Here is a 23,808-nt window from a genome sequence, read left to right as displayed (position 1 = left end):
AGAGAATCGCGATGCCTTCGGAAAATCTAAGAATCGATGCAGAATAATTTCTCGATTCGCGAATCATCGATTTATTGTCCCAGCCCTAGCTAATAGTTGTGTATGTTTTACAGCCTACTTTTAGATGAATGCTGCTGTGATTTAGGTTAAAAACCACATAAATACTCAGTACATATCAAACGTTCTGTAATAACAGACAAAGAAATAGTGGTCACCTAATAAAAGCAGTTACTCACACTTGTGTGTTGCGACATTACTTTCGGATCCAATACTGTCGGCACAGCATTGCCTTTTAGTTTCAATCTTTCTGAAAATCCAGTGTCAAATTGTGCCTTGTTTGTAAATGAATCCGGTGTAAAATGAAGTGAACAAAGGACCAAGTTCTTACTAACACTGTCTGACACTTCATTAATAATAAAGTTCATCAAATAAAGTTTATCGTTTGGTTTCTGCGTAGACCTGCGTTTGCTGTTATCGACATTTACTTACTGCATGCACGAATGGGATCTTCTGTGGAGGCTGGGTTTAGCCTAGAATGAGGTCTCTGCAGATCGAACCAAAAACACGCTTACCAGTTTCAGTGCGTTTTCAAACCAGGATAGGTGTTTTTTTTTATTTGCTATTTAGCTAACCAGTTAATTATACAACTTCAACTCATGGTGTGAGAACGTCTGAACACAGACAATAGAAAGAAGTCTCGTAACATGAAGCCTTATCTATAAATAAGATGCATTTCTAGATACTGATTTTAAATTAATCAGTAATAATTTAAACAAATTTTTGAAATCCTGAAATGGGTCATACTAATAACATTACCTGAGAAGTTAAATATGCTATAAAACCATGCTCATTCAGGATTTATTGCATGGGTGGAGAAAAAACATAATGTAAGTATTTGAAATGCATATGCACGTTCGGTAAAACGCTCAAATTTGCCCGCATTAATGCGGTTAAACTGAATGTACGAAGTAAAATATTGCTGAAATATTCACAATTTAGCAACTGCCAATCAACTGTGTGCTCATTAGCAGGCCTATGTCTGGGCACATTTGATTTTAGAATGGAAGAAAAATATAGCATTTATTTACATGCAGAGTGTTATTAAATATTAGCGTTATCTATACCCTTACGAAAAATAAGTTTAAAAGAAGTATACTAATAGCACACTTGAATAAACTAAAAAATAAGAAAGTATACTTTCAGTCTAATTTTGTGTACTTCTCATAAATGGGCTTTATGTACTTCTCAGAAATATACTTAAAATGACATTTAAGTATACTTGACTTATACTTAGAAAAAGTCTAAATATATTTGAGCTATACTTGTGCTCCGAGAATCCGTGTTTTCATTGTTATACTGTAGGGGGCGCTATTACACATCTTCTGTACAGAATTTCCAAAAAAACACAAGAGAAGAAGAAATCGAAACAACAGATGCGTCCACATGTATTCTAGCATGATCATCAGACATAAAACAGCATCAAGACTGTGCAACGTTGATGTAATGTCGACCAATGAAGAGGTAATAATGACTGTCAAGCTTTGGGGTGCTGATCGACTCCATCTACGTTTTGATTATCATTCTGAATCCAATTCATAGTCTTTTTTCAGCTTTTTGTTCAAAATCTTGTTTATTTCTTTATTTCTTTAATTTTTTATTTATAAAACTTAATGAAACGTATCGTTTTATGGTTGTACCGACAACGCTGAGGCTGCGTTAGAACCCATAAGCGGATTCCAAAAGGCAAAGGTGAACAGGCAGGCAAAATGTTCAAACAGTCATCAGTCCAATCAGGCTACCAAAACAAAGGGATCATCCAGACAATCATGAATCGAGTAATCAGGCAGAATCATACACACGACAATCAGGCAAAACAAGGAAACCGATCAGCAAGGCAGAAGAACTGGCAAAAGTGGCAATACTTCGCAATGACTGAAAACGTCGCAATGTGCATATTATCCATCCTAAATTCTATGTGATATTAGTAATTTTCAATACTATTTAGGGCAGATAGGGTGGCTAGTATGCACATTGGGACGCAGGGATTGTCAAGCTTTATAGCAGCCAAACAAGAAATGATCGTAGAGGGAGCAGTAAACAGTCAGTACTCAGATGAGGGCTCCCTCTGCTGGTGTGGTGTTACAGAGGTCAGCAATGGCAGAATACAATAGTTTTGTCTAAGGTTAGTGACTAAACAGAAATTGACTTTTAAAAAGAAACCCACCCTGAGAAATATTCATTCTCTATAATGTTTATTCCTCATAGTAAACCACATATGAGTGCATGTATCCTGTTGAGATTTATTAAATGCTACAGTAATATCATCTTATTACAGTCTTAAAGACATGCAAAAAAGAGCAACTAGAGGGAACGTCCTGCACCGTCCAGCTGCAGAAAAAAAGAAACAAAGAAACACCTAGTGAGATAAGATGGATCGATCTCTCTAGTGGTGACTTCATTCACAGGAGCAATGGGACGATCAGGACAAGCACAACAGGTCTAACGATGGAAGATGATGGAAGTGTTAGTCTGAAGAACACCGGCAAATATAGATACACTGTTTTTAATGCTGACGGTACACAAATTAATGCTGGAGAAAAGGAAATTAACGTTTATGGTAAGATCACAAATATTTGTACCACCATAATTACACAATAAGAGTCTCTACAGTAGTTACAGTAGTAGGAAATAACTACCATGTTTCTGTCACAGCAAAAAAACGAAAAAACAAATGCCAAATTCCCTTAATCATCAGAAAAGTCTAAAAAAAAATTAATAAAATAAAGCGTCCATCACCACACATTGTTTGGGAGGCTTTCATGAAAAAATAAAGAAAAGAAAATGCTCTCTTCTGAAGGACTTAAGGATCCTCAAATGCAAACTGTGTGTGTTTTGCTTCAAGAGAAAAAACATACGTTTCTGTTGTGTTTTACTTTCTTTCATTCGTTCATTCATTCATTTATAATAATTTTTAATTTAATAATTTTATTATTACATTTAATCATTTACAATAATCATTATAGCTTGTTCAGATATACACAGCATCATGGATTCTATTAAATACAGATACAAATAAAAACCTGACTGCCTCTGTTAGAAATCTTATAATGGGCCGAGGCTAAATCTTCCATCAGGTCAATGATCAATCAATCAATCAATCAATCAATCAATCAATCAATATGATAAAAACAAACATAAACATCAAAAAAGGGGGTCACTGAGCACCAAATTAAGGTTCTGCCAGCTATTCCAGTCCCCTGACCTGAACTATGGACTTGAGAAACTGAAGATTTAATTTAATAATGATATTTCCCCCATTTTTAATTGTTTATATATACACGCACATATATACACGCTTCGCATCGGGTGGTTCTTTGCCTCCACATCGTGCATTTAAAATCCACGGCAAACTGTTGATTATCCTTCACACACACACACACACACACACACACACATATATATATATATATCATCTTTGGAACTCAAATGAAGATATTCTGATGAAATCCGAGAGCTTTCTGACCCTGCATAGACAGCAAGGGTCCTACCACGATCAAGGTCCAGAAACGTAGCAAGGACATCGGTAAAACAGATCATGTGACATCAGAGGTTCAACCGCAATGAAGCTATGAAACTACTTTTCGTTCATTACCTTCAGCAAGTATGAAAACAGGAAAACAAGGACAAAACCTGGGGGATAGTTCACCCAGAAATGAAAATTCTGTCATTAATTACTCACGCTTATGTCGTTCCAAACCTCTCATCTTTAGAACACAAATTAAGATATTCTTGATGAAATCCGAGCGCTCTCTGACCCTGGCCTGGTTGGAGAGAGACTTTCTTGACGTCTGAATATATCACACATATATGATAGTATTTCAAATGTAACGGTACAACCTAATTAGACCCTACGATGCAAAAGAATCATGAGCAATAAACAAATACCCTACAACTTTGTGTGGAATATGTAATAAAATGAGCTCGATTGCCTGGTTGGAGAGAGACTTTCTTGACGTCTGAATATATCACACATATATGATAGTATTTCAAATGTAACGGCACAACCTAATTAGACCCTACAATGCAAAAGAATCATGAGCAATAAACAAATATCCTACAAGAACATTGGACATTATACAATATTTCCAGTATTATATACAGTACTTTAATTATTAAACCTCAATATGACCTCGCGTTTGATTCCTAGCGCTCCTAAAAGCTTATGTTGACAGACTAGTAGCAACAGATAAACACAGATTGAATTCAAAAACAAAACTCCTAACTTTATATCACTAAAATGAACTTGGAAGCCGCTAACAGATGCTCACATCCTCACTGGCAAGGCAACACCTTCACTGCCAGGTCAAGAAGCTGTCAATCAAAAACTCAGTAGCCAATGAGAACACACTGCTGCTAGCCCCGCCCCCACGAGAGATTTGTGTCAGAATGGCGAACGAAAACTTTAGAAGCGTAAACGAAAACTTTAGAAGCGTAAATGAAAACTCTGGAAGCGCATTTGTAAGTACAGATCAGCTAATGAAAGAAGAGAAAACAGTTGCAAAACATGCAGTGTATTAAAAACGAAGTCAAAGATTTTGCCTGCATTTAATTTTTTTTTCAGTTTCAAAGACATTTTATTCAGTTTCAATTTATATTTTCATACGTTTCTTGAAAAATTACATTCATTTTAATTGGCACAAAGGTAGTCCCATACTGAACTAGGTTAAAACTAACTGGTTTATGTCTTTTACAAACACACTCGAGATGCAAACAGCAAATACAGAGGAAGTTTAGAAACAGAAACCACAAACATGCGGCATTGGGTTGGTCTTTCATTAAGCGTTCAGCATTTATTGCTTCTATCTTGTGTGAGTTCATGGCAAATGTTCAATGTCAAGGTCTGGTACAAACATGCAACCAATCAAGACCACCGTCACCACAAAGAACCACCACTGCATAATGCATGACAAATGAGACCATACCAGGTGATGGCAGGGCAGAGCTCAATCTCCCTCTCTAAACTGATTTAAACTTTAGTGTCTCTCCAAAAAGAATCACACATACTATCTGTGTTAATCAGTGTAAATGCATCAGTGTAAAGCTTTTAAAGTATATCCACTCACCCAACACTTCCAAGTAGAATATTTGTTCCTGCTCTTTACTGTTGATGTCGATGGTATAAAGTCCACTATGTTCAATATTTAAATCAGTTATAGTGATTTCTCCAGTCTCCTTATCAAGAGTTGTGATGCCTTTGAATATCTGATTCGGAGTGTTAAAACCATCTTCATCCCATTCAATCGCTTTTACAACAACTCCAATGCTATTTCTGTGTTTCCATATATGTTTTTACAGTATTAATATTAATCAATATAATAATCAATATCATCTCACCCAACACTTCCAAGTGGAATCTGTGTTCCTGTTCTTTACTGTTGATGTCGATGGTATAAAGTCCACTATGTTCAATATTTAAATCAGTTATAGTGATTTCTCCAGTCTCCTTATCAAGAGTTGTGATGCCTTTGAATATCTGATTCGGGGTGTTAAAACCATCATCTTCATCCCATTCAATCGCTTTTACAACAGGTCCAATGCTATTTCTGTGTTTCCATATAATGCTGCTGACAGGAGGATTTATGCTGGTTGGACGAAAAGACACTCTACCACCAACTTCACCAAATACATTTTTCACTGCTTCACCTAATGTATAAAATATGAAATTTAGTTAACCTTAAACAAGCAAGTGTCTGTTATTCACTACAGTCATTTATAATTTGTATATAATTAGGTTGTACTTCAATATAATTTAAATCAAACTGCTTTAGGGTCAACAAAAACAGATGTTGTGCAATCTTCAATAAAACCTTAAAAACATCATGTAGCCTACCTGAAACAGCTTCTGCGGTGATGAACACAACGCAGATGACGACCAACATCAAGCATCGTAGAGACATTTTTTGTTATACAGATGACACATTAATGCACTTTTATTCTGTTTTTCTTTTACACACTAAATACTGGGTGTGAGAACAATTTAGAGGAAGTTCGAAAGCTGAAACGACACTGGATGCTATTGGTTGCTAATGCTGCTGTCTTATGTACATACATGGCAAATATCTTGATGTCAGACCAAAGTGTGTGTCTGTGTTCAGGAAGACTATCAACCACGACCTACATGATGCGCTATACATAGTGCATGAAAAATGTAAGGTGTATATATACACTGTATATATATATATATATATATATTATACACACACATAAACACACACACACACACACACACACACAAAGAAAAACAAGTAGATAGAATAGAAAAAAATAGAATAGAAAAATATAAATGATTTCTTTTTTTTTTCTTTTTTATAGAAGATAATTGTAGATAAAGTAGAATTAAAATAGAATAGAAAGTGCTAGAGTTAGAGGGTCAAATAAAGATGGAAGAGATGTGTTTTTAGCCGATTCTAGAAGATGGCTAAGGACTCAGCTGCTCGGATTGAGTTGGGCAGGTCATTCCACCAGGAGGGAACAGTTAATTTAAAAGTCTGTGAAAGTGATTTTGTGGTTCTTTGGGATGCACAATAAAGCGACGTTCACTTGAAGAACGCAAGCTTCTAGAGGCACATACGTCTGAAGTAATGAATTTAGGTAAAGGGGTGCAGAGCCAGTGGTGGTTTTGTAGGCAATGCAGCTATTGGTAGCCAGTGCAGATTGATAAATAGAGATAACTTAAATTGATAAACAGGGATAAATGATCCCTGTAATTGCCAAAAAAAAACGCCCAAAAAAAACCCTGAAACAGCTTCTGTGGAGATGAACACAATGCAGATTGCGACCAATGGCAAGCATTGTAGAGACATTTTTGTTATACGAAGGACACGTTAATGCACTTTTATCCAGTATTTCTCAGAATGTCTTTTACACACCCAAGACACAAACAGAAACCGCAAACATCGTGTTGATCTCCATTATAACCAAGAAGCTCCCTACACTGTGCAGTGAATCTCATTTATATCGTGTGTACATTGTTTCAATGAGAGGATCGCAATCAGAGGTGTTTGAGAAATCAACAGATATGTCTGTGATTGGCTACACTGTGCTCAACGGTACAAAAACCCGAACTAGGAACTGTCGATGCTCTCCAGATAAACACAAACACACACTGAAGAGTTGCCAAATCTGATTTGCTAATATCATATTATTACAGTTTTAACTGAGGGCTCTTTTCTCTGCGTGCAAAACTGACGTGTGGCGTGAGAACAGTGTCAGCTGTGAATCTCACTGCATGCTGTTTGCAGCCTTTATTTGATTGGTCTGCATAATCACTGACATCTTTAGTTGATGATTCTGCATAACCGCCAGCTCCCTGAATGCAAACTTTCTGTTCTCTTTTCTAAGAGTTTGCAGCCTTTATTTGATTGGTCTGCATAATCACTGACATCTTTAGTTGATGATTCTGCATAACCGCCAGCTCCCTGAATGCAAACTTTCTGTTCTCTTTTCTGTGAATGGAAGTTATTTCTGTCTCCTCGAGCTGGTTGTGAAAAGGTTCTGGAGCATTTGCTGTTTTCAGGGGAGCAATGAGCTGCCAATACAGTCTCTTATTTTTATTCCTCTGTGGCTTTGCTGCGCGCACTGGTAAATTATGGTTTCATTTTGTGTAGATATTTTAATGAACTGAACTAAAACAGCCCCTTTTGCAAATATTACATGCAAACTGCTGCAGTTAGAGTTTGTGCACATCTGCCTTTACTAGAAGACACTTACAGAAAGTCAAATATATAGGGGAGACCGAACATTTAACCTTTTCATTCTACAAATACATAGTGGGAAAATATTCTTTAGATTATTAAAATGTTCTTCACACTAAGAAAAATTGGTTCTGACTGAAAATGGTTTTGACTGGAAAGTTCTTTGGTGAACCAATTTTTTTTCTAGGGCATTGACACGAAAACCTTTTGAAACATACATTTTTTAGCTGTCTGACAGAGAATCCGTATCTCAGTATGTTTTTACTGAAAAGTCTTATTTGCTAATTCAATCAAGCACTAATTTGTTGGTTTTAAACATCTAGTTCAAAACTGTCTTAAGTTAGAATTTATATGCTGGATAAATAGGTGAACACAGATTTAAAGGCAGATTTGAACTTGAATATTGTACTGTATTTTCAGAACTTTTTTTTTTTTTTTTTTTTATAAATGTCAGGTCAGGAACAATATGTTGTAATATTACACTTTTTTTAAAATTCCTATGTAGCATAATGTGCATAATAGCCTATACATCTGAAATTGTCGTAAGTTTATAAGGCTGTAAAGTAACAGAGCCTCTTTATTTGAATAACCGTTCAGATGTGAAGTAGACTGGGTACTTCTAGCAGATCTTGGGTGTCGAAACAGACATGGTACACATGGTTACAGCCAGTGTCCGAAAACTATTCACTAGTTTGGGAGCACTCTAGGTTACAGAATTTACAACCTGTTGCCTCTTTCAGCTCGCGCCACCGAGTGTAAGCCGATATTGATTCGTGTTTGGGCTCGTGTCCGATCACTCTCTCTCTCTTTTCTTCGCTTCCTCTGACAAAACCCTCTTTGGTTTCTTTGCTGGCTCTGCCATGGCGTTGGTTTTGAGACCCAAGCTACGAGTAAAATATCCCTGTGTCCCAATGAGCATACTGTCCAATTTATCTGCCCTAAATAGTATTAAAATTACTAATATCACATAGAATTTAGAATGGATAGTATGCACATTGGGACGCAGGCTATGTGAGGTATGCCGTAAAGCAGGTCGCACTCTCCCGCTTTAGCCGATAGGAGGCTGTTCAGGTAGCAGCGGCAGCAGAATTTGTCCAGTTAAGAGTTGGTTCTACCACTGAAATAATTTTAGAGACATTATTTTAAGGTCGAAAAACTACATAGTGTTGCTTTAAATCAACCGTATCGTTTTTATGGTCAATAATGGCAGAATAGAATATTTAACTGAGTTCAGCAGTTTTGTTTAAGGTTAATGTCTAATCAGAAATGGGCTTTTAAAAAGAAACCAACCCTGAAAAATCTGAAATAAATGCTAATATAAATTAATTTTCTTATAGTTGCAGAGATATGTAAAACAGAACTACTAGAGGGAACGTCCTGCACCCTAAAGCTGCCAACAACAAACACTGACAAATCTAATGAGATCAAATGGGCCCATACCACCAGTAACGCTGTAATTGTGAGGAAAAATAATAAGAACAAATCAAACACTCGAGGTCTAACAATTGAAGATGATGGAACATTAACATTCAAAAGTGTTAGTCTGAAGAACACCGGCAAATATACATACACTGTTTTTAATGCTGACGGTACACAGATTGGTGCTGGAGAAAAGGAAATTAACGTTTATGGTAAGAGCACAAATATTCATACCCTTCCACCATAATAACAAAATAAGAGTGTATATTTCTGTTGTTGTTCCAGTAGTAGGAAATAACCACCATGTTTCTTTCAGAGCAAAGGCTCCTAAACCTACTGTGAAGATCAACTGCAAAGATGGTGACGCTACACTCACCTGTGACATTAGAGACCGTACAGATCTGACTGTCTCCTGGTATAAAGACAATATCATCCAGACTGAAAACAACCCAAAACTGCTCTTGACATCTGCTCAAATACAGGAGAATAAACCGCACTCATGCAGTGTAAGCAATCCTGTCAGCTATCATCAAAGTGACAGCGTTACAGTATCATGTAAGTCAGTTTTTTTTCTCACATGCTTCTCATTCTTCATTGAGTTTGTTTCAGTTTTTAGGATTTTTAACAGCTTAAAATAGATTAATGATCGACTTGTTTGTTACTGATTTCATCACATTTGTTTTTGTCTTACAGGTCCTACAGGTGAAGGTGACCCAGGTCCTCGTAAACTCTTTGGCTTTGATTTCTGGATCATGGTGAGCATTTTGGCAGGTTCAGGAGCCCTTCTGCTGCTGCTGATATGTGTTCTTTTGTTCTCTAACCAACGCAAGAAGCACCAAAAAGGTAAGAGATGTCTTCATCACCTCTGAAATTATACTGTATGAGCATTTGTAACAGCTGTCGCTGTTCTTGTTAAGCTTTAAAAGTTCACACCACAATCATTAGCGTATTTAAATGCCAAATCGTAAACTTACATTTATTAATTTAGCAGATGCTTTTATCCAATGCTAAATTATAGTAGTAGTATAAAAATATATAGTCAGGTAAATACAATTTTAAATCACTGGATCACTACATTAACCTATAATGGAATTTTCTGAAAAATGGGTTGTTTGTTGCAATTACCTTTATATTTACCATTTACATTTATTCATTTATTGACTTACATATGAGGAGCAATCAAAACAACAAAAGAGCAACAATATATGTGTTGTGACAATTTTTTAATAATAAATAAAGAGTGAATAGAAAAATAGAGAAAATTAAAAAAGTAATAAATAGAAATAGAAAAATAAAAATAAAAAGCATATAGAAAATGAATGAGTAATTATTATAATTATTTAATAAAATTCACCTGCAGTTAAACAGGAAATTCACAGGCTTTTACCACCGGTTACCATTAGATTTTAGTAAACAGATCTAATCAAGCTCCACTTAACATCCTGTTCACAGACGTAATGTGTTTTTCTGGGGCATTTAACAGAACAAACACCAAAACGGGTTTTCTAAGAACCCACACTTTCAAAAGTAAGTTTAATTATAATAATTTTTTCATATTGTTTCATTTGCAAATTATTTATAATTTAGTAAATATTATGTAAAAATTCACTGCAGCTTGTGTTATTTACTATCTTTAAATTAAATAGTGTAATATTATATATATTGGAGATACTGGATATAGGATTACACCAAGATATTGGCACTGGCCATCAAAAAATTAAATAAAATAAATCAGTAGACCACTACATGGAAATTATAGGGGTTTCCCAACTGGGGGTTCTTGAGTTGATGGAAAGCTAATAAATCATTAAATTGCATGAAAATTGAAAATGGGCAAGCATAATTAATTGAAATCAAATGGAAATTGTGATATAATTTATACTTTTAGATATATATATTTATACACTTGTTAAAAAAGATTTATTATTAAACATCAAAGACCCATGAACATTTTGAATGTGTTCTTAAATTATTGAAATATTGGCAATAATGGCAATTTTATGAACATCTTGTCTTTGATATCTTTCAGATGAGAGGGAGTTCAGGCTGAGGAATATTCAAGCTCCAGCTCCTAACAAAACAGATCCAAACACAGCGGAAACATCTAATTACAAATGACAACCTGAGTGTTCATACTTCCCTAAACACACATTAATCACCTTATGAATTTGAATTTTTGTTCAGACAGAGAGGCCAAAGAGAAACAAAGTCATAAGAGCTCCAGTTGGGCTTTAGAGGATTCATGATGAGCAGAAGTGTGTGGCTGATGCAGCATCTAACATTCACGTATCAGTTGTTTCTGAGGGGGAAAAAATATTTTTATGTACACTATAAAACATACAGTCGTGATTTTCCATAAAGAAATTAAATAAACTTACTCTCGTAAATCTTGGGTCTTCCACAGTAAGCAGCACAATAATCTTATAGAACAAGAATAACAGTGACACACTCAGTCATTTACAGTCAACACGAAATCATAACCAAGCCTGTTTCCTTCATTAATAGATGTAGTGTGAGTTATTCATGTGATCATGTTATTCATAAATGGTTAGAATTTTTGTTTTGAGTTTTGAGTAAATGATAAGCACAGAATGGAAACATGCTTCAAATGCTTTAAGAGATTAAACACAGTCTTACCGTGAAAAGGAATTATGGAATTAGGAATGATAATAACCGCAGTGATCAAAGAAATGAAGAAATGGCAATTGCAACGACAAGACTTGTGTTCAAATCTAATGAAGAGAAAAAAAACATGTCATACTTATGAAAAAAATCCAGTCCTGTAATATGCATTTAAATGGTCAAAATTAGGTTAGTAAATAACATATTGCATTACTGAATTATGCCATAATTTAGGGTTACTGCTCTTCTCTGTTTTTATCACAGGTTTAGGGACCCGCTCTGTGAAAGGAACAATGAAACAAGTATGAAAATCCAGTTCACAGAGAAAATAAAATGAAATGAAAAACAACTACAGCCTCGGAAAAAGTGTTGTGGCCATGGTACAATGATGGTGTCAGATACGACTGTTGTTTTACTTTGGTACAAACTATCACTAACCTAAAAGTTTATACTGTAATGCTACAGTGGTTTTAGGACATGTACCATGGTAGTACTGTGTTATTCATGGAAGTACTTTGGAGTACCATGTAAACACAATATTTCAAATTACCAAGGTGTTATTCCTGTATCTGAAGTTAGCTGTATCTGGAGTGAACTGAATAAATGTAATGACAAATATTCACTCACCCAACACTTCAAAGTGGAATCTGTGTTCCTGCTCTTTACTATTGATGTTGATGGAATAAAGTCCACTATGTTTGACATTTAAATCATGTATAGCAATTCCTCCAGACTCCTTATCAAGAGTTGTGATGTCTTTGAATCTCTGATTCGGGATGGAAACACCATCATCAACATCCCATTCAATCGCATTGACAAGAACTCCACTGCTGTTTCTGTGTTTCCATATAATGCTGCTGACAGGAGGATCTATTCTGTTTGGACGAAAACACACAGCTTCACCCACTGCTTTCTTCACTTCTTCACCTAATGAATGAAACATGGAAGTTAGTCAACATTCAACAATCAAGTTTATTCCAGTTGGTGAATTTTTATATTGGGAAATATAAATCAAATACCAGGGTATAACGAAAACAGTTGTGGATCTATTTACATAAAATACACAGGAATCGTTTAATATTTGTTAATTAGACTATTTTTTTGTGAGCAAATATTTATTAAAAGAAAAGAACAACAAAATATCACAAAGCATTTCAAACAGCCAAAGCGAAATATACACGACATTACACACCCATGTATTAATACAAAATAAACAGTTATAAAAAGATAAAGAAAAAAAAATAAGGGGTACCCACACACAAACACATAAGGGAATTACTCATTTTCTGGAACTCCAATTAAACCAACTTAAAATACAGGTAAAGAGATCATCTCAACCAGGTTTTCAGTCAAAGGGCCTTTCACTAGCACCATTTACTCGAGCAGGTCTAAAAAATGTAAGAATTTTTAACAGAAAGAGAATGAAGAGGTTTCCATCTTAATGCGATCATCTTTTTAGCAGCTATGAGGCCAGCTAGTTGTTCTGATTATTAATATTCAATATTGTTAACTTAATCAATAACAAAACAGGGGCAGTTACAGGTACATTTGTTGAAACCAGATCAGACATTCTTGATAGTTAATTAGACTTATAATTATAAAGCTGCTTTTGAATCGCCAAGAACAGACACCATCTCATCTTCGATAAAACAATAACAGCGTTCCTGAAGCGCAGCTTCGGTGGTGATGAACACAACAACGGTGACCAACGTCAAACGGCGAAGTGACATTTTTGTTTGGCTAAGTACACTTTTATTCACTGTTCTTCTTTATTTTGCTCAAAGACGCAAACACGTCTAATCGCAGTCCAAAACATGTGGATAAAGAGGAAAACAGGAACTGAAAGGAAAACATGCGGTTGGTCTTTTACCAGCAGTAGGCTACATCCCACATAAAAAATACTATAGTAATGTATAGGAAATTCTATAGTGTTTTAAGCATACTATAGTAAAGTATATTATACTGTATATATTATAGTATTATAACTGTTAATTATACCCTATAGTTGTAGAAAACTTAGGACAGTATTGGGTAAAGTAATTTGTTTATATTACTATAGTTGTTATATTACCACAGCAACTATAGAATTACCACAATAAATTAATTCAAGTAATTTACTATAGTATGGTTCAAAAACACTTTAGTATTTACTATAAATTATTATTCCATGGTCTGTCTGAATACTGAATTCTGATTGGCTGGCAGGTATGCATTAAAACCGTTTAATGCACAGGTAGTTCCAATTCAGTTTAATCACCGTTCTATATTAATGCGCTGCTTTAATTGATGCACACTAACCAACACACACATCTCTCACACACACACACACACACACACACAGAGAGAGAGAGAGAGAGAGAGAGAGAGCTGCGCACACACATAAACTTATTGTCAATGCTTCGCCGCGATTTTCATTAATAAAATAGCCTAGATACTAGATCGCTTCATTAGCCTATTCCTTAACAACGAGGTGTAAAGTCGCTGTTTTGAAGTAATTAATAATTGTTTGTAGAGAGACGCGCAGACGCAGGTAACATCTCTTTCTCTCTCTCTCTCGTTCTCTTTCTCTCTCTTGATCGATCGATAATTAATTGAAATGCTATAAATGCTATAACTCATTCAAATAAATGTGATCTTACCGTACTATTTCATCTCTGTGTTTGATTTGAAGCGGGCAGAATGACGAAAATAACTATAATTTTTACCCATACGGTCAAATATTGTGCTGCAAAGAGCAATAGCCTACTAGTTTAACTCGTCTATAACTTGGCAAATGACCATGGAATAAGCGGGATAATCAACGGCTAGCCGTGCATTAAAGGATTTTAAATGCACTTCACGTCCGGTGGTTCTTGGCCTCCACGTCGTGCATTTAAAATCCTTTAATGCACGGCAAGCGGTCGATCATCCCTTACCTATAGTATTTTTTCATGTGGCATTAAATAAACTGCTTTAATGAACTGCGCATTACATTAGCACACTACAAACTGACTACCTGTGTGCTGGATCTTCAACTTTTTGGACATTAATCTTGGAGTGAATATTTGGAGTGCTCTAACAATAGCTGATTTACATATTTTCTGACATGTATTTAAACTGCAACCTATTACAGTAATTACACAATACAAACTAATCTGTTATGTAGAAATGTAAGAGATGTAAAATTGATTAAAGCTTAGATTTTTCATATGCATGCGTTGCCGTTCATGTTTCCCTGAAGACACAAATCTTTTTGCCTTGGTTTTCATGTATACCATTTCAGGTCTATATGTGTTTTATGTTTTGCTTAATATGATAGACATTTTTAGTAGGTATTTATTTCTACACAATCAGCCACGCCTGCAAAACTCTCTGCTTGGTACCATTGTCCCTCCCTGAAAACTAAGTAGGCTATTTGCATATGTAGCATAGTATTCAGAACCAAATGAGGAAGTTCCAACACCATCAACGAGGTCCAGGAGACAGAGAGGTCCAAAAGCAACAGTCAAAGTTATGAAGGCACAGATGGTTAGGAGCTCCAGTTGCTTTAGTAAAGCTGGGATTTAGAGCCGATGACCAGACAAATGGGTCCAGAAGATCCTCCTGTTGCTTTGCATCTGAAGTTTCCCACGGCGAGCAGCACGATAACCTTAAAGAACAACAGTGACTGTCATTTGCAGTAAATATTATCGACCCAATTTACTTTAATACACATACAATGAGCGCACGCTTCTGCTGATGTCAGTCAGGTAGCATGCTACTGGATAATGTTAATGACAATTTAGGCATTGTTTTAGCAAACTCAAAATTAAAGTCTGGCTGTATTCTAGTAATTTACCAGCCCAACCTATATTTTTTTGTTCTTGCTGAATATCTGGTTTCACACTGAAATATATGGCATCATGGGAGTAAAGGTTAGTAAATGACAAGTTACCTCAAGTTTTGGACAGTGGTTAAAATATTGTGTTTTGAGCAAACAATAAGCACAGATAAAAGAAACACGTTTCAAAGGTTTGAAAAAATTTAATGATGGTCTTACCAATTATTTGATGTCTTTTGAGGAAAAGGATGACAGTAACCATAGCGATCAAAATAATCAAAGAAATGATGACTGCAATGACAATTGCTGTGTTCGAATCTGGATAGATAAAGATAAAGGGGAAAAAACTATAAAAAGTGAGTGATGTGATGGCCAAGTATGGCAACCCATACTCGGAATTTGTGCTCTGCATTTAACCCATCCAAGTGCACACACAACAGTGAGTATTGAACACACACACAGCTAAACATTTCCTATCCGAGAAATAAATGTTATGCGGTTCCTGCCGCTGTCTTACCATGAAACAGATATTTTAAATACACTGGATCACTGGTCTCCACACTCACTGCATTTTTCAGTGTGCAGGTGTAGTGGCTGTCTGGGTTACCGCTGTTGGTCACTGTTATTGTTCTCATATTAGGATACTGTTCGTGAAGCTTCTCTCCATCCCAGTATTTCCAAATGACTGTACTTTCAGAAGAGGCTTCACCCACACAGATCAAGAGACATCCACTAACATCTTCCAATAAGCATTTTTTTACAATATGAGGTTTGCAGACAGGCTCTATGAATAAGGATCAATAAATATTTTTTAGAAAATATTTAAAATATATATTCAATATTAAGTAATAACAATTATTAACATAAGTAATTATTAATCATATTATTTGTATGTATTTGTCTACACATTTTGTCTATTACTGTTGTCTATCATGATCATTTCTAATAAATATATTGGTATGAATACGAACAGATTAATCAATATATTAAAATAAAAAAAAAAAAAACGTTTAAATTATGTCTCAATTATTTCTGACACAGGTATGTAAATACTGTCATGCAATAATGAATATGAAATGTGTATGAAACTGCAATACATTAACTCACCCATAACAGTCAGAGTGAATTGTTTTCTTTGCTCTTTGCTGTTGATTTCCACTGTATAAATTCCGCTGTGTTTGAGCTGCAAATATTTTAAATTAAGATTTCCAGTGTTTTTGTCCAGAGTTGCGTGGGATTTGAATTTGGCGTTGGGAATGTCAGTGCTGCCATCCTCCAGATCCCATTCAATGACCTTCACAACAGTTCCAGCATTGTCTCTGTGTTTCCATATAATGCTGGTGGTGCTAGGCGCAACCGATCCAGTCACTTGAGTGAACGTAGTTTCACTATTCACCGCTTTTGTCACATCATCTCCTATAAATAAGACATCATAAAGTGATTCGACATTATAGATATTATATACTGGCAGCAGAACACTTATTTCATTGTATCCTACATTATAAGCCTACATTATTTCCAAAACAACGTTAAAGTAGGCCTACTTGGAATTTGAGTTCAAAATATTTTCATCGTTTTATTTTTATATTTTCTACTCGATTTTATGATTTGATAGGGTTAGGATTAGTTTAGGAATCAGTTACATTCAAAATGAGCAATGGACTTTTGTCTGCTGGTTGTAATTTTGAACCACTTTGATTTTACTCAAAACTCTTAAAGCACCAAATTAAACGTGAAATTACAATTTAGTGGTTTGAGTTTCGTTTACAATGACTTCTTACAAGGGTTAGGCATGGTGGTGCCATGATGCACTTGGGGTATTATGTAAATGCCAAATATTAATTCAGCACCAAGTATACGCATACTATAGTATAAGCATAAATATAAGCACAGAGCTATGCATATGCATTTATACAAACAGCTTAATTTGTAAAAAAAAATAAATCCGTAAAATAACAGAAAAAGTACTGGCAGCTCATTACACATGACATTATCCATTAATCGTACGGACATTTCTGTTAACTCTAAAACACGATGCAATGAAGTGTAAAATTCAAAATACCGTTAAAGTAATTAAAAAAAAAATTTTTTAAAAAAAGGAAAAATTCCTTAAAATTATACAATAGGTATATTGTGCCCTATTTTGACAGATTTTTTTAGAGTGTACCTGAAACAGATTCGCAGATTATCAAGATCCATATAAAATGGCATTGTTTGAAGAACATCATCTTACTGCTTTCTTCTCCTTGGTTCTCTAGTCTACTGAGACATCTGTGAGGTTGCTCAACACTTTTAACAGTGCGCTATTGTCTTGAGTCCGTAGGTTGAGTTGGGGGATCGTGTCTGTTTGTGCCCTCTTGTGGCAGAAAGGAGGGTTGAACCTGACATGAACTTTCCAGCAAATTCAGAAGAATCTCTGCTTATTAAGAATCTAATTTTTATGTCATGTGACAAACTTTTATACCTTCTAGAATTATTTGAATGATCCAGCAATCTGATTAGATCTACACTGCCTACTTGGATCTCTGGAGTTGAAAACTGACCAGTCCTCTTTATTTTTAATGTATGAGCGGTGTGGCCATTTGTAATTTGAAAGTGTGACTCTTCTGGTCTCATTTGCTTCCAGTTATTTCACCTGTACAAACAGGGCCATAGCTGGGGTTTGCAGGGCCCAGTGCAGGTTGTACCCTTTTTTGAAATTGTGTAAATAGCACAGCTAAATAAAAAAAACAAAGATACAAATTAAACAATGTTTCAAGTTTGTAGGTGTCCAGGTACAGAAACCGAATAATCAAAAGTAAAATTGCATTGCATAGTCGCTATTATGGTAAGAAAACAAATATTTGCACCCTTTCAACACAATGTCAAGAATAATAAAATAAGACTATATTTCTATATGAGGTCCAGCAGTAGAAAATAACCACCATGTTTCTGTCACAGCAAAGGCTGCTAAATCTACTGTGGCATTCGACTGCCAATTTAATGGAAATGCAAACTTCACGTTTGGCATTGCAGACCAGGTAATATTCATAACCTCTAAAATTGTATTTTCAACGAAAAGGAAACTGAAACTATGGAGCTTGAAAAGTTCACTCCACAATCCTCTACAATTATCAAAGTAATAAAACGCCAAAACTTAAATATGCTGCACATTTATTAATTTATCAGATGCTTTTATCCAAAGAGAAATTATGTTAATAGTATAATAAAAAATAAAAAGTCATACAAATACAATTATACATAATTGAATGAACCTATGAGGTATTTTCTCAAAAACAGGTCAATTATTGTAATTACTGCATGCAAAGCCTCAGTTTCCTGTAGTGTTTGGATCTGTTTCGGTAGGAACTAGAGCTGGAATAATCCTCAGCCTGAACTCTTCTTCATCTGGAAGATATTAAAGACAATATGTTCCAAAAAATAGAATTATTCAGATCTTAAATATTCACCCACAGATAATTTAGGTTAATATTTTAATAATTTAAAAACACATTTAGATTTTCATGGTTCTGTGATGGCTAATGGTCACATGACATTTATTTTTGTTTCATTTTACAATTCTTTATATACAGGTCTGTGCAACTTGGCCCAAAAAAAAAAAGATCTTGCTATTTTTTCATGTTGACATTGTGATTTGGACTGTGACATTTCATCTCATATTGAAACTATATATCTATATATCTAAAAGTATGTTTAAAAATTATATCACAATTTCAGTTTTATTTCAATTGCGCTGCCCCATTTTAAATTTACATTCAGTTAAAATTATTTATTAGCTTTCCATCAACTCATGAACCCCCATTTGGGAAACCCAGTAAAGTTGAAACTGAATCAGCATGAATCAATTTGACAAATAAACTTATTTTTGAAAGTCTGGGTTTTTAGAAAACCTGTTGCCTCAGAAAAACACTCAACATTTACATTTACATTTACATTTAGTAATTTTGCAGACTTTGCATTTTTCAACATATGTGAACAGGATGTTAAGTGGAGCTTGATTCGATCTGTTTACTAAAATCGAATAGACTACAGGAACCTGTGGTAAAAGCCTTTGAATTTCCTGTTTAACTGCAGGTTACTTAAAGCAAATAACCCGTCTTTGAGAAGATTCCTTTATAGGTTCATTCCCTTAATCTATAATTGTATTTATATGACTTTATATTATTATACTCCTACTATTACATTGAATAAAAGCATCTGCTAAATGAATAAATGTAATATGCTAATGACTGTGGAGGATTGTGGTGTGGACTTTTAAAGCTCAACAAGAACAGCGACAGCTTCATAGTTTGTCTCCCTTTTGTTGAAAATACAAGCACACATTGCATAATTTAATTTCAGAGGCGATGAGGACGTCTCTCACCTTGTTTGTGCTTTTTTGAGTTGGCTACAGCTTCGACATGCACAGATGATAAGAACACATATCAGCAGCAGCAGAAGGGCTCCTCCACCTACTAAAATGCTCACCATGATCCAGAAATCAGGGCCAAAGAGTCTATGAGGACCTGGGTCACCTTCACCTGTAGTACCTGCAAGACAAGAGCAGATGTCATGAAATCAGTAACAAGTCAATCATTAAAAAACATCCATTTATAAAAGAAAATCCTAAAAGCTGCATCATGCATAATTATAACACAAAGTTAGTACATTGAAGAATGAGAAGCATGTAAAATAAAAAAATTGACTTACATGATACTGTAACGCTGTCACTTTGCTCACTGCTGACAGGATTGCTTACACTGCATGAGTGCGGTTTATTCTCCTGTATTTGAGCAGATGTCAAGAGCAGTTTTGGGTTGTTTTCAGTCTGGATGATATTGTCTTCTTTATACCAGGAGACAGTCAGATCTGTACGGTCTCTAATGTCACAGGTGAGTGTAGCGTCACCATCTCTGCAGTTGATGGTCATTGTCAGAGTAGGTTTAGGAGCCTTTGCTGTGAAAGAAACATGTGGTTATTTTCTACTACTGTAACTGCTGTAGAAATATGATTGTGTTATTCTTTGCATTGTGTTGGAAGGGTACAAATATTTGTCTTCTTACCATAAACTTTAATTTCCTCTTCTCCACTGGTCTCTGTACCATCACCAGCATAAAAAATGTATTTATATTTGCCGGTGTTATTCAGACTAACATTGTGAAATGTTAATGATCCATCTTCTTCCATATTTCCATCTAGAGTGTTTGTCCTGATCTTCTCATTTTTCCTGTGAATTACGTCACCGCTAGTGCGATGGATCCATTTGATCTCATTAGGTCTGTCATTGTTTGTTGTTTTCAGCTTGATGGTGCAGGACGTTCCCTCTAGTATCTCTCTTCCACATATCTCTGAAACTATAAAAAATTAAATTAAATTAGAATTTAATTAACTCAGCAGGGTCCATGCACTCATATGTGGTTTACAATGAGGAATAAACATAATTAGTAAAAAGAATGAGTATTTCTCAGAATGGGTTTCTTTTTCAAAGTCAATTTCTGTTTAGACTTTAACCTTAGACAAAACTATTAAACAGTGAAATATTCTGTTCTGCCATTATTCACTATAAAACTGATACAGATCATTTACAGTAACACACACTGACTCCTATAACAACAGGGCCTGTCATCACACTGCATGGAGTAAGTTGTCACAGATGGGGACCAGATGGCCTGTTACAGGCCTTGTATCGGAATTTAAACAGTAAAACTATAATGAAGCATGTAAAAGGAAAAAATAAATAAATAAATCAAACTTAACCATTGTTATGGCCAATAGGAATTAAACAAATAGTGTAAAATTACAGTACAACATATTTTTCCTGACCTGACATCTGTTAAAAAACTGTTCAGAAAATACAGTAGTACAATGTTTCAATTCAACACTGCGTTTACATTTTTGTTCACCAATTTATCAAACATATGATAGGCTGAAATTTCACACAAAAAAATATTTGCATTTAAAAAGTGTCCAAAAATGACTGTAATGCAGTTTTTGCCTTAAAGAGGTATTTTACCTGACCTGCCCCTTAAAACTTATCTTAATGTAAAAATATGTTAGACATCTATTTACTGTATATAAATAACACTATATGCATGAGAACAAAAGTTAATGTGGTGTATTATTCTTATATTTTAATCACATTGTAACTTTTTATGTCATCAACTAAATACTTAGGCCAACAGTAAAACACCTACAATTAAGGGAAATAAGCTGTTTTACTTAAGTTTATTAAAATAGCTACACAAAATGAAATCATACCATAGAGCGCAGCAAAGCCACAGAGGAATAAAAATAAAAAACTGTATTGGCAGCTCATTGCTCCTCTGAAAACAGCAAATGCTCCAGAACCTTTTCACAATCACGACGAGACATATAACTTCCGATCACAGAAACAGAAAAGAGATTTGCATTCAGGGAGCTGGCGGTTATGCAGAATCATCAACTAAAGATGTCAGTGATTATGCAGACCAATCAAATAAAGGCTGCAAACTCTTACGCATGCAGTGAAACTCACAGCTGACACTGTTCTCACGCCACACGTCAGTTTTGCACGCAGTGAAAAGAGCCCGCAGTTAAAACTGTAATAATATGATATTAGCGAATCAGATTTGGCAACTCTTCAGTGCGTGTTTGTGTTTGCACTCTGGAGAGCATTTAAAAAGTTCCTAGTTCGTGTTTTTGTAGCGTTGAGCACAGTGTAGCCAATCACAGACATATCTGTTGATTTCTCAAACACCTCTGATTGCGATCCTCTCATTGTAACAAACAGTGTATACACGATATAAACGAGATGCACTGCACAGTAGGGAACGCTATACCTGGTGCTTCACGATCTAAAAATGGGTTGCTGAAGGAAACGTTAGTGGTCGTGTCAAACTCCACTGTATATTTTGGTGCAAATTCATGTGTCATTTTACATTTTGCATAATTGGCAAATTACAAAATACAGTATTTTGTGTTTATTTAATTCACTGTAAAAATTATTTTTTAAGTTGTAAATAAAAAAAAATCTGCAATATTTATTGGCATATGTTTTAAAAGACAATACTGTTTTTTTAGTCTTTCTATATCAAAATGTGAAGTTTAATTCAGTGTTACTGTCCACTGAATTCCATTCAAACAGAACAGAGCGCCCCCTGGGCTCTTAGTGGAAGAAGACCAGCACAACGCCTCATATTTGCGGTTTATGTTTGCATCTTGGGAGTGTAAAAGACTTTCTGAGCAAAACACTGCATAAAAGTGCATTAATCTTTTGAAACATGTAAACCAACCAGGGTTAACATTACAGTAGGACTCAACAACTAATTACTGTCAGACTTTCAAAATCCTTCATCACTTGATTTAGGATTATAATAATTTAATTTAAAGCACAACACCATAAAATCAGAATTGCTTTCAGATTGTTCTGAGATTAAATACGCATTTAAAACCATAACAAGATAGTTTAATAGCTATGATACTGTTTTCAAATCAAGTCTTTGCATAGTTATGACAGGAAACACTGGCATCTAACAACGGATTGGAAAAAAACTGTTAAACGTAAAAAATAAATATACATCAGCCAAATAGGAAATAAAACAAGCTTTCGAATAAGCATGTGTCCTAAACTCCTGAAACATTGGCATCTCATATTTTAGAGCTGTTAATGCAATTTATGAAAGATATCAATTAAATGTGTGTGTGTGTGTGTGTGTGTGTGTGTGTGTGAAAAATATTCAGATGCAAACCCTTTGTAATCATTAACATTTTCATAAGTAACTGTAATTTAATTGCACGTTTTTCTCAGTAACTGTAACTGATTACAATTACATTTGATTTGTAATTAAATTATGTAATTTAGCTACATGTAACTAGTTGCTCCCCAACACTGTTTATGCATTATTACAATAATAGATGGTGAAAGAGTTCATTAACCACTTTAACGTTAAAAAGTGAACAATATCACTTAACACTAGTTTGCCAAACAAGGGTACGCACAAAAAACAAGCCAGACCCGATTTGAAGCATCGTAACAAGTACAGTCATAGCAGAAAATTTCTTATAGCGCCGCAGTTTTTTCTTAAGATAAAGACAATTATTTGGTTTCAAGAACACATGAATCCTAACGCCTAACGCTTCACAAGATAGCATAACATAACACGCTTGCTCCATTACAACATACACATCAAGCCTGTTTTAGCATATGCATATTGTATTATTCTTGAATATAATTGTTTAGTCTAAATATGTTTTGAC

The 23,808-nt window shown here is 34.9% G+C and overlaps 3 protein-coding genes and 1 long non-coding RNA gene across 5 annotated transcripts; 1 reads left to right on the top strand and 3 right to left on the bottom strand.

The window, feature by feature from the left end:
• The first annotated feature begins 7,526 nt into the window (after positions 1-7,526).
• On the top strand, positions 7,527-11,311 carry LOC107657241 (junctional adhesion molecule A-like). Its single transcript, XM_016445271.1, has 5 exons — positions 7,527-7,641; positions 9,092-9,385; positions 9,492-9,728; positions 9,867-10,016; positions 11,203-11,311. Exons 1-5 carry the CDS (start codon positions 7,584-7,586, stop codon positions 11,289-11,291), a joined length of 828 nt encoding a protein of 275 aa, XP_016300757.1. The 5' UTR covers positions 7,527-7,583; the 3' UTR covers positions 11,292-11,311.
• Positions 11,312-11,396: 85 nt separating this feature from the next.
• Positions 11,397-12,862, bottom strand: LOC107657249 (uncharacterized). The gene is made up of 5 exons (XR_001630656.1): positions 12,423-12,862; positions 12,010-12,074; positions 11,811-11,905; positions 11,552-11,593; positions 11,397-11,472 (listed from the first exon to the last, which is right to left on the bottom strand). It is a non-coding gene; the product is annotated as an uncharacterized LOC107657249 (long non-coding RNA).
• Positions 12,863-14,690: 1,828 nt separating this feature from the next.
• LOC107657274 (uncharacterized) lies at positions 14,691-17,986 on the bottom strand. The gene is made up of 5 exons (XM_016445312.1): positions 17,762-17,986; positions 16,702-17,010; positions 16,112-16,378; positions 15,814-15,912; positions 14,691-15,423 (listed from the first exon to the last, which is right to left on the bottom strand). Exons 1-5 carry the CDS (start codon positions 17,820-17,822, stop codon positions 15,338-15,340), a joined length of 822 nt encoding a protein of 273 aa, XP_016300798.1. The 5' UTR covers positions 17,823-17,986; the 3' UTR covers positions 14,691-15,337.
• A 308-nt stretch (positions 17,987-18,294) lies between these two features.
• LOC107657262 (carcinoembryonic antigen-related cell adhesion molecule 1-like) lies at positions 18,295-21,965 on the bottom strand. 2 transcript variants are annotated; one of them, XR_001630663.1, is made up of 6 exons: positions 21,832-21,965; positions 20,637-20,927; positions 20,284-20,529; positions 19,958-20,123; positions 18,892-18,981; positions 18,295-18,310 (listed from the first exon to the last, which is right to left on the bottom strand). XR_001630663.1 is itself a non-coding variant. In XM_016445297.1 (5 exons), exons 1-5 carry the CDS (start codon positions 21,887-21,889, stop codon positions 18,978-18,980), a joined length of 765 nt encoding a protein of 254 aa, XP_016300783.1. In that variant the 5' UTR covers positions 21,890-21,965; the 3' UTR covers positions 18,841-18,977. The 2 variants fall into 2 exon arrangements, 1 of the variants encoding a protein (XP_016300783.1); XM_016445297.1 differs by lacking the exon at positions 18,295-18,310 and having other exon boundaries at positions 18,841-18,981.
• Positions 21,966-23,808: the final 1,843 nt, after the last annotated feature.

This window comes from Sinocyclocheilus anshuiensis, unplaced genomic scaffold (assembly GCF_001515605.1).
Source record: "Sinocyclocheilus anshuiensis isolate Anshui unplaced genomic scaffold, SAMN03320099.WGS_v1.1 scaffold7685, whole genome shotgun sequence".
In the NCBI taxonomy this organism is placed as follows: Eukaryota; Metazoa; Chordata; class Actinopteri; order Cypriniformes; family Cyprinidae; genus Sinocyclocheilus; species Sinocyclocheilus anshuiensis.
This window is presented reverse-complemented; position numbering and strand designations above follow the sequence as displayed.